We start from the raw sequence: 11,768 nt of genomic DNA, 5'->3' as shown, positions 1-11,768 counted from the left end.
GCACCCGCTAGTCGAGTGTAAAAGGTTTATTAATGCTTCTTTTTCTTTTTTAAATAATTTTAATAAATATTTTCTGAGAGTAGTTTTTGAAGTAAACTGTGCATTAGGATTATGTACAACCTTAATATATCATTGCCAATTAGGATGCTCTACAAAACTAAGTGGTTGATCTAAAGTAGCTATCATTCGTACAACTTCCATACGATCTACTTGCAGATCGTATTTCCAAGTGGTTAGACCACCGGTTGCGCGATCAAAAGATAATTGTGTTTGGTAGAGTTCGGGTCCGCCAGATTGGCTAAGCTTTTGAAGACACTTTTCGAAGTGTTTTCTCAAGTGTGCAGTGCCGTGAATAGTGTCACATTGTAATTTAGATAAACAATATTTACACTGAGCTATATGTTTAGTGTTACCTTCATTGTCGATCTCCTCAATTATGTCGAAGTGATCCCAAACTGTCGAGGTGCGCTTGCATTTCCTCCTAGAGGTTGTAACACTTGCAGACGCAGTCACACTGGCACTCGCTGTTTCTCCACGCCCACCACCATTGCGACCACGACCTCTAGTACGTCCACCAGGGTTCGAATTAGTAGATTCTTGCGTAACAAATTCATTAGTGGAAAATTGCCTTTCTTCCACGTTGTGTTGGGCATCAACGGGAATACCACTATAACCAAAAGGATCCATTATAAAAAAAATAATAGCGATTTGAGAGAGAGAGGGAGCTTTAGAATAATGTGATAGTTTTTAGAAAATTGTAATAGAGATTTGAGAGATTGAGAGAGATTGAGAGAAATTGAGAGAGATTGAGAGAAATTGAGAGGGATTAAGAGAGTTTGAGTGAGAAAAATGTGTGGGGGATGGGGGGTATTTATAGGGAAATTTTTGGGTTAAAAAATTGATTTTTTTTTTTTTCAAAAAAATCAATGTGCAACGGGCAAAATTGATTTTCAATGGTTGGGTTTGGGCGGGTTTCAGGCGAATTCGGGCGGCTCGGGCAAAAAAGTAGCCGTTGGATGGTTTTCGGACATTTCGGGTAAATCAGGCAATTCGGGCTTTGGGAAAAATTCAGGTTTTTGGGCTTATTTTCGGGTCGGGCACAACGGTCGGATATTTGAACGTTTTTTTGGGCAATTCGGGCTTCGGGCATGGCCGGAAAAATTTAAAAAAAACTCCGGTAGACGGCGGGCTCCGGCGTGGTCTCAAAATTCGGGCTACCCGAGCCGAAAATCCTCCTTGAACGGGCCGGCATATGGGCCTGCCCGCTCGAGCCTGAAAAAATTCGGGCTTCGGGCAGCCCACCGGCCCGAACTTCCAGCACTAGTATGAACCATAAACAATCCAAATCTCATATCCATGGTTTACACACGGTCAAGAAAAATACAAATTCTAGAAGATAAAAGAGGAAGGAGAAGAAGGAAATAAAACTTGTTGAAGAACAAGCTCCAAATCTTCAAGCTCCCGTCCAATCTCCAAGTATGCTTTCTAAAATCTCGTATTTTCCTCTTTTGGTTCATTTTTTGTGTTTCCAAGCGTTTCTTGTGATTCTTAGCTCATTTCTATTTATACATCCCTTGAAATCCGTGCAAATGAAGCCTTAAATGACTTTAGAATGCATGGAAGCGTTACAGCGGATCACTTTCCCGCTATAGCACCGTTAGGATTGTTAGGAAAACCCCAACAACGCAGGCAAACCTGTTGCAGCTAGTCTTCAATTTTTTGGGGGGCGCTGCAGCACAAGAAGTGGGCGTTGCAGCGCCTGAGGCAGAGGCCTAGGGCTGGCTTTCTGCTGTCCGCGTTGCATCGCGAATTTCATTTCGCTGCAGCGGCTTCATGGCTTAATTTGAAACCCAATTCCACTCTTTTAAAAACCTTTTTATTCATTTTAACTCAAACCTATAAAAGTAAGATAAAACATAATAAAAACACGCTAAAAACACCAAGAACGGCCAATAAAAATAACCAAGATTTATAAGTAATAAAATCGAGCTATCAATATGTCGTTTTGAAGTTGCACGTGCTTTCAGTTTTTGTCGTTTATCTGATAATGCAGTGTTATATTTTTTTTTTTGGTCGTTTTTTAGCTACCTTCGGTTTTTAATTTTATTTTCCTTGTCGTTTTCCATATTCGAATCCCTCTCCTGGTTCCATTGTACATATCCGGGGTCAAATTCTCCAACCCGAGAGTGAAGATTTTCTTTCCTTCTTTCTTTATACATGTATAATTAATGTAATTTTCAGGGAATATTACTATAATAAATGAAGGTATAATTTAGTTTAGTGATACGCGTTTTTTTTTTTTTTTTTAAATTACGTTCCGGACTTTGGGGGGTAAACAAGATAACTGTAAACTAGGATTTAACCCTATCATTAATCAAGAATACAAGCATTCAATTAGCACATGCCACGTGGAAATAAAAAATGGGAAGTTAGTTAATTTAGGGCTTGTTCTTTTGAGTAAAAAACTCAAAAAAAGGCAACTCGAGTTACAATTTTATTCGAGGTCATATTCTTTTAAGTTTAAACTCGAGTTTAAACTCGAGTTCAAACTCGAGTTTAGGACTAAAACTCGAGTTCAAGTTTTCCCTTCAACTCGAGTTCAGAAACTCGAACTCAAATTAATGAATAATATTTTTTCTATTCTTAAAAATGCTATAACTTTTTCGTTTTAATTCTGATTGAGATGATTTTTTTTCTATGCGTTGACAACAAAAAGACGAATAAAACCGGACACATATATCCTATTAAAATTTTTCATCAGCATTGAGTTTTTATTAAAATACTATCTAAATACAAATTTAAGTTTTGACTCACTCAAAGACAAACTCAAAAAGATTCTTATCTTAAACTATAACTCAAATGTACACAACCAAACACAAACTCAAGTTATAACTCAAATTCAACTCAAGAATTATATTCAAGTTAAACTCCAAAAGAAAAAGCCCTTAGTTGTTTGATATTTTGTTGAGGCGTGACTATAAGCTTATATATATGGAGTTGAGGACCTGAGAGATCACATTGTACTCAAAACTAATTTCACTGTAATCTTTCTTGAGAGAGAGCTAATTTCACTATAATATATAAGAGTGCCTTCTGTTATGAAGGGATGTAAATCTTTGTACTCTCCGGAGAACATAATCTATTAAGTTTTGCTTGTTTGATTGTGATCTTTGAGGATTGTGTGATTTGATTAAAAGGGATGTTATTTAAAGTTAAAATTTGGTATAGATTTCATTAACGTAATAAAAAATATACAAGAATTCAAATATTCATAAACGCCTTAAATGATAAGATCTATAATATTCACGTTAAACCACCTACATGTATTCTATTCTTCGAACAATGCTCTGGACATAGATGCAAATGTTTTTAATTAACTAAAACATGGAGCCAAGTACTGCTTTGTGTATGAGAATGTCCCAATACAATATTGCTCTCTTCCTTCAATTTTCCATTATAAAAAATTCAGATATACTCCACTTATGAGAGTTGCCCATCAATATTTTTCTCATGTCTTAAAAAATATGGAAATTTCTGTGTCCCGGCGTTTTTACCACTCTAACACATTCTCATGAGATAAAATCTCCACTACTCACATAAAGTGGATCTTATTAGATGTGTAGGCGAGACCCACTATTATCCCCACAGGAATGGATCCGAATTTCCTTCACTGCTCTTTTGTTATTACGTAAAACTTTGCTAATTGTGTTATACTCTATCAATATATATATATATATATATATATATATTTGCTGCCCAAAGACATGGCTTAAGCTAATTATGTCATTTAGCTAAGAAAATAAGGTTTTGGCATGGTTGGCACCAGCTGATACCACCAAGCTGCCAGCAAGTTTATTCTGGCAGCACTAGGTGTCTCAGTAGACAATTTAAAGCTTCACCGTCAGTATCATCATCTTAGCCAGACTGTAAAGGCAAATTCTCCATCTGTACATGGCATATTTATACTACCAAACTCAACAAATCCAAAAGTACAATAAGACATGAACGCAAAAAAAAATAAAAAATAAAAAAATAAAAAATATATGTATATATATATAGAGAGAGAGAGAGAGAGAGAGAGAGAGAGAGAGAGACAAAATGTTAAAGTTTAAAGACAGATCAAAACTGAAAGAGAGAAGTAATACTGGATTGGGAAGATGTGGGGAACAAGCAAAACGAGCTCAGGCAGCTTTAAAACCTTTTGTTTAATGATGGAAATTTAGCAGTACTTCTCTTGGCTTGAAGGCCAAGTCAAACGAGAAAGTTTTGACTTCTTACCAGCTTTCACTTTTCACCTTGCCAATCTCAAATGGGGTGGTTCGAGCCCACAAAAACTATCGGGATTCATCTACTACGCAAACAAAGAGTTCTACAAATTCTACTATACGGTACTCTATTATACGGTACCGAAAAACCGCCTAAACTGCTAGCTCTTTTTGGTGGGCAGATTCATCTTCATTGAAGCAATAATGGAGCTTGAGAGATTTAGGAGTGTCTAGAGGGTGTTGTGCTAATTGTAGAGGTGAATGAAGCAACATTTCTCTTTGAAGGTAAGAACAATAACTGTGAAAGGTGGTTGGTGTCACATTTAATTGGAAGCTCAAACCAAATAGGAAGTCCAATTCAAGAAGGTTCATCTCTGCTGTGCTTATCCCACCAACTTTGGCATAGTAGGCATTGTTGTAGTACCTGTGAATATCCCAAGTGAAAAAAAAAAAAAAAAAAAAAAATCTCAAGAATTATTTTCCATAAAACAAGAAATTCACATGTATAAAAATGTACATTATCTTACCAACAAAAAGAAAAACATGATTAAATGTGAAAAAAAAGAGTTTTTCTTTTGAATGAAAAAAGTAGCATTATATGCTTAATAAAGCCTACAAGGACAGTTGTTTTATTCATCTTAGCAAACAGTCACAGTCAAACCACAACCAAACCAAGTTGTGCAGACAAGCAAAGCGTTTTTTTGCCAATCATTGAGCAAATGCCAAGTTGGAAATGAACCTTTTTTGCTGCCCTTGATTGGGCTGTCATTTTTCACACATATATTTTTCCCCCTTTTGGTGTAAAATTTATAGGCATGCTATGAATGATGACAAGTTAATATTAGACAGCAAAGGTTAACCAGAAAGGTTGTCTGGAAAAAGGACAGTTTGTCACATGGATCATGGATTTCTTCATTTTCTTGGCGGTGATTTCTTGCTTCCACCATTTAATTATGCTTGTGAAAGTTCATTTTCTTCAATCTTTCAAATCCATTAAACAGTTTAATTTTTTAATCTGACTAAAGAAAAGGGTGTTTGAGATTCTCATCCATTTTCATAACAGAGCAAGAAACGACACCAAAATTATCTCAGAGTATCAACAAAACCCAAAACAATGACTTTGTTTTTTTGAAGTATACGATCCAATAACCAAGTTAAAAAATCCAAAAATAAAAAAAAAATACAAAAACTTCTAAACCATATAAACAAACCCAATTCAGCAAGAAGAGCACAGAGACGAATTTTTCTGGTAAAACCCAGATATAAACAAAACCATGAGAAAATAAAAGAAAAGAAAAGAAAAGTTGATCAAGAGACTTACAAATCATCCACGAACTTGGCGGAGACCATGACGCTGGTGACGAGCAAGCGGTGGACGTTGAAGGAGTTGATGGGCAACAATGGCTGGCACTGGGTGAATCGGTCGAGGTAAACGTAGGCGACGACGAAGCAAGAAGGGCTACAATTGGCGTACTTGAAGATCCTCTGGAGATAGCTTTCAATGGAGATTGTGGGTCTGGTTAGGCCGTGGAAGACCGAGATCTTCTGCGGCTCGAACCGCCGGTTCACGTCGTTGGACTCCGCCACTCGCTGCAGAAGAGACGACAGGAACCCTATCACTCTCGGCATTGCTGCCGCCGAAGACACTGGGCTCTCTAGTTCCGCCATTGGAATGCAAAGATCGAAGCTTCTATTTTTTTTTTTTTTTTGCCCTGTTTGGTTGTTTGTTTGTTTCTCGTTTCTTATAGGACTCTTGAGAAGTTTGTATGTTTCCTTTTCTTTTTCTCTGCATTATTACGTGTGTGAATGGTTTATGTAATAATATCCACCCTGTAAAATTTTTTTAAAAAAAAGAAAATTAATATTTTTTTCTCTCCCTCGTTAGAAACTTTCTCAAAAAAATGTAAGAGTTTCTCCGGTAAAATTAAAAAAAATAAATTATTAATTATTTTTTAATTTTTTAATTATCAGATGTATAATAAAATTATCTATTATATATATATATATATTTTTTAATTTAACGTAATTTTAATTAAATTTAATAATAACAAGCTGACCGTAAATTAAAAAAGTCTCAAAAAAATATTGAAAAAGCCAGTTAATAAATAATTACTTGTTTTTTTTTCCCTTCCCCTTCAGGTAAATTTCAAGTTATGTTTTGTTTTTTTGTAGTTTTTAATTTATTTATTTTTAGAGACTTTTTCTCGTGTTTTTTTCCTTTTAAGAACACGTATCTTTCTTATTTATTAAATGTTAGATGTGTATTAAATCTGATCAAAAATTAAATTAAATTGAAAAAATAATATAAATCTAACAACTGATAAACAGAAAACATCGATATTCTAAAAAAACAAAAAACACCACAAAAATTCCCTATTTCTTATTTGAGTTTTCTGAATAATAAATTAACAAAATATAGCACATGAACTTTGTTCTTTTCTTGACTCGTAGGGATGTAATTGGATTAAATTTCAGAAAGGTGGCTTGGCTATCCGCTCTGGAATGAGCTGATAACTTCACTTCTAAAATAAGAAAGAGATCTTTACTAATATATATATATATATATATATATATATATATATAGCAATAGCATCTTTATATTTTTAGTCATTTCAAAGTTATATACCTTTAATTTAAATTTAGGTTAAAATTGTATCGTTTCTAAATGAATGACTCATTTTTCACTCAGTTAATGAATTTGATTTTACTAGTGGTAGAAACAACATGAACTAAATTAAAATTTTTAACTTTCATTCATTTATCTATTCGGATCTTTATTTTATTCTTCTAAATGAACTAAGCTCATGTCGAGTTTAGTTCTTTTTCTAAAGTCATGAAACAAAAATTATAAATTCATATAGTAATATAGTTGATTTTTTATTTTTCAGGTTTTATCTTATGCTTAAAAAAATACTCAGAATATTGATGGTATATAAACATAGTTTAGATGTAGAGTTTGAATCATCCATCTATAAATTAAAAAAAAAAATGCTTAGACCAAATGCATATAACTTTTTTAAAAAAAAATCATAGAAAATCCAATCGTATTATACAAAAATCCAATCCTTTTACTATTCCTTAATTAATGCCTAAATTTGTTCACAAGCTGGCAACATCCGAGCCATCAGCATCTCACGTTGATTTATGCATATGGTTTTGGATCTGAATAGTACATTGGAGATCTGAGTTTGGACGGTTGCTTTTAGAACGTAAATGGTAAAAAATAGGTCAATATGAAAAGTTTAAAAAAGTATATAAGTCAATTTTTAGTTATAAAAATTAATATGTCATAACTTGTCAAGTTATGATTCATAACCAGATAAGTTATGGACAAATTTGTCATGTTATGGTTCATAGCCAGATAAGTTATGGACAATTATAGACAATAACTTGTCAAGTTATGGTTCATAACCAGACAAATTATGAGCGAAAATAGCAATTTAGCCTATTTATTAACTTATGTAAATTATTAGCCTATTAATTTTAATTCATCTCAAGTCTTGGCTTATTTTCCTCTTTCACCCTTTTAGAACCCAAAAAAAAAAAAAGTTTCAAACCCCATTTGATTATGCACTTACAATTTACGTCCCTTTTCATAATCTAATAGCTATTTTTTATTTTATTTGTTCAACCCCAACAAAAGAACTATTATATATTTCTTTAGCGAAAAAAGAAAAAAAAAATCATATTTTATTCTAGAAAAACAAAGAAGTAGAGGTGAAGATATTGGCCAACTTCATAGTGAATTTCCACCAAAAACAACTTCGAATATGCTTGGCGCTTCTGCCGTTGGATATATTGTCTTTAATCATTACAATTACAACTTTTTCCTACCAAGCAAATGCAAATTAAAGCAGATAGAAATTTACATATATTTATATGCCTACTTTCAACTACTATAATGTGACTCCATTACTGTATTTGAATATACCATTATCTTTTTGTCATGAGAAGAGTGATTGCAAAATTCATGACTAAACACTTTTTTGGCCACGTAAAGACACCAGATTTTGATAATTTTGAACGTGGATCAGCTCTAGGTATTTTTTTCCTTGAATATATTTTATTGTTTTTATGCAGCTTAAGGGCAAGTTATGGCATAACAATTTCCATTTCCTTCATAAACAGCTGTTTACGTCTTCTTTTTCCTGTCTAAATTAATATAAACTATATCCCATACAATAATGATTATTGTCTTTTTTAAATAAAAAAAAAAATTGGGTTGGGGTTTGGGGGGTCTATTTGGAAGTCAAAATTCTTTTTGGATCATTTCAAACAAAAGGGTTATTATTTCAAAGGGTAATACAAAAGATTTTGCTTTCTAATTATGTATATTCATTAGTAATTTTTGACGCTTGGTGGTTTTCTTTTATATTTAAAATTTAAATTTAAAGTCTCCTTAATGGCCAGGTTGTTCAGATGTCCCCAGTGGTCCTATATTGAAGTTGTCAATTGAAGTATGTCCCAATCAAATGGTTGTATAACTAACCCCATTAGTGCAAATCTATCATTAATAGATTCTGCTTTCACCAAACCTTAGTTCTTTCTAATTCACATGAGTAATTAGTATTATTGGTCCCTAAACTATTCCCCCATATTTTTTTTAATTTTTAATTTTTAGCAGTTTTAGTCTTCTAAAAAAAACTAATAAATAACTTCTGAAATTTCACCGAGATAATCAAATTTCAATCTCAAAGTAACTGAAATTTTTTATATATCAAATGCAAAATGTTCTAAGGGTTTTTATAACAAACAATAAGAGAATATTTTGCATTTTATTAAGGTAATTACTTTATAAAAATTTCAGTTGCTATTTGAATTGGACATGATCGTCTCTGTAAAATTTTAAAATTCATTCTCAATTTTAGTGTCATAGACTAAACTGCGAAGAAATTAGAGCCAGTGAGCAATCTGCCAAGTTAAAAGATTAGGCAAATGACACAATACTTTGTAATTTGAGGATTAGTAGTGCTAATAAACCTATAATTTATCGTGACCGTAAGTTATTCATCCCAATAGGTTAGAGTGGGTCTTGGTAGGGTTGATCTTGGCTAGCCACCTAACTAATTATTCAAGCATTTTCCCATCAATTAAAAGTGTATTTAAGACTACTTAAATAGCTTAGCCAAACCTTATCGACTTGAAGGAAAAAAAAAAACAAAAAACAAAAAACAAAAGAACAAACAAATACGCATCACTTCCCTCTTTTCTGTTCTTCGTTGGTACGATGCATATCATGGTTAGAAGAAAATTTTCCACAGGCTTCAAGGGTAATTCTGAGCATAAGTTTTGTTAAAAAACAAACAAATAAACAAAACATTTTATTGCTGAGAAATTTTGTTTTAAAATGTTTTGTGAAACTTAATTCAGAGCGAATCTTTTAGTTTCTAATTGATTAATTAGAAGAGTAATTTAGACATTTGATGTCCTAAAGAAACAACCTCAACATTTCTAAAATATGTTTCATAAAACTTGAAAGGATCTATTTAATATATTATAAAAAATACAATATATTTTTGAGATGTTTTGATATAATAAAATGTACCAAAATAATTTTAGAGTTTGTGATCTATAATCCCACAATTATAATATATAAAAATAAAAACATACATAACATGTTTAATATATCACCGGCATTAAAAATGTGAGACACCAAGATAATTAATTTAACACCCCTTTCTAACACTCATATATGATGATTAACATACCTTTCTAACATTCATATTATGTAAAATAACAACTAAATTTAACAATAGACGGAGATAGTTAAATTTCTTAGTATTACATATTTTTTATATGCGTGTTATATTAAATAAATATCATGTTACGTTTTTCTTTATATATGTTATGGTGGTATGACCGTCCCACCTGTGAGACCGTAATAAAGTCAATACTTTTATGCTTTTTATTTTTTTACCCACCCATGGAATTCTCAAAAGGAAATACAATTCGCTAAAAATGTGGCTGACATAAGGCATTTTGCACATATTCCAAGCGTTAAGAAAAGTAGAGGTGCCAATTGGGCATGGACGGCCCGGTCCATCCCGCTATAGTAGTTAATTCGGCACAACCTGGTCCAGTACTGTTATGGGCCAGGCCGGTACGCCATAAGGGCTTGGGCTGGGCCTCATGTTTGAGGCCTGGAGCCCAAGTAGGGCCTAGGCCCGCCAAAGCCCAAGCACGCGAAGGGCCAGACATGACCCGCGAAGGTCCAAGCCCGCGACATGAAATTTTAATGAGGTTTGAGGCTTTTTAGGGCCAACTGGCAGACCTATGTCATTCGGTCAACCAGTCATTTTCTTGTAATTATTTATATTATTTCAATAAAATCACATTTTTTTTTGGGCATATGATATATTACTTTTTTTGTCATCAAATTTGAAATTATAAAAAAAAAATCTTAAAAAAATTGTTAATCATAAGTGAAATTCAAGTGCATTAAGAAAATTAGGTTAAGATTGAAGACATAACAGAATCTTCTAGAAACATAAATTTTGTAATTTACTTATTCTAGAATATTGTACTCTTTTTTCTTTCACTAAGGTTTTGTCTCGATCTCCCCATGAGTTTTACTTGGCAAGATTTTTAACGAGACAGTCATTTATGTATACTTATTCGTATTATCTCAATTCAATAAAATCATATCTTTTGAGAGTATATAATATATTTTCTTTTTTTTAAAATTAAATATTACCAAAAAAAATCAAAAGGGTCAAAGCTGGCCTGTGAAGGGCTAGGGTCAGGCTCTAGTGCTGGGCCTGAGGGTTTCTTCACAGGCGTAACCCTAGCACGGCCCAAGCCCGTCACGGGCATAAGGTTAAAAGGGCCATGCCGGCTCGACACGACCATTTTGACATCTCTAAAGAAAAATAATAATACAATAACCATGCTATCACCTAATTCCCTTTCTATTATGACCCGTTGAAAAAAAAACGAATATGTGAAAGTGTCTAAATATTTTATATTCAGATACCGGTTAGCCATACATATAAGATGGAGATTACAGTGTGGTCATTGCATTGATAATTAATAGCTTAAATATGCAACGAATATTAGAAAATAATTTTATTATTATTATTATTATTATTATTATTATTATTTGATATTCTGCCAAGTCTAGAACTTAAAATACTATAAAATCGATGGTCCTCGACTTGTCTCTGTCTCGTATTATCTAAGACACCGTTCCTCCAAAATTGTGTTATAAATCCCATAGATATAGGACGTGACAAACATTTACAATTAATTATTAAACAATAATTTGAATGGACTTTCATTTTTTGCGTGGTGCTTCACATGTTTGCGAGGTATGTGGCGCATGTCGGTGGTGTTAGTTCATATCATGTGTGGTGGTCGTGGTATGTGGTAGCAAAAATCTTATGAAAACCAAAAAAAAAAAAAAAACGAAAGCATAATTAAAAACAAACTGATCCCAAATGTTTGGTCTAGAAAAATCCACGAAGAAAGAATTGTTTACTTTGAAGTGTGGGGGGGGGGGGGGGG

The 11,768-nt window shown here is 33.0% G+C and overlaps 1 protein-coding gene across 1 annotated transcript; it reads right to left on the bottom strand.

The window, feature by feature from the left end:
- Positions 1–4,153: 4,153 nt before the first annotated feature.
- On the bottom strand, positions 4,154–5,968 carry LOC21400101 (cyclin-U4-1). Its single transcript, XM_010110838.2, has 2 exons — positions 5,587–5,968; positions 4,154–4,689 (listed from the first exon to the last, which is right to left on the bottom strand). Exons 1-2 carry the CDS (start codon positions 5,931–5,933, stop codon positions 4,419–4,421), a joined length of 618 nt encoding a protein of 205 aa, XP_010109140.1. The 5' UTR covers positions 5,934–5,968; the 3' UTR covers positions 4,154–4,418.
- Between the last annotated feature and the right edge of the window lie 5,800 nt (positions 5,969–11,768).

The sequence above is a fragment of the Morus notabilis genome, unplaced genomic scaffold (assembly GCF_000414095.1).
Source record: "Morus notabilis unplaced genomic scaffold, ASM41409v2 Scaffold223, whole genome shotgun sequence".
Taxonomy (NCBI): domain Eukaryota; kingdom Viridiplantae; phylum Streptophyta; class Magnoliopsida; order Rosales; family Moraceae; genus Morus; species Morus notabilis.
Note: the sequence above shows the minus strand (reverse complement) of the source record. Positions and strands in the feature narration are given on the sequence as shown.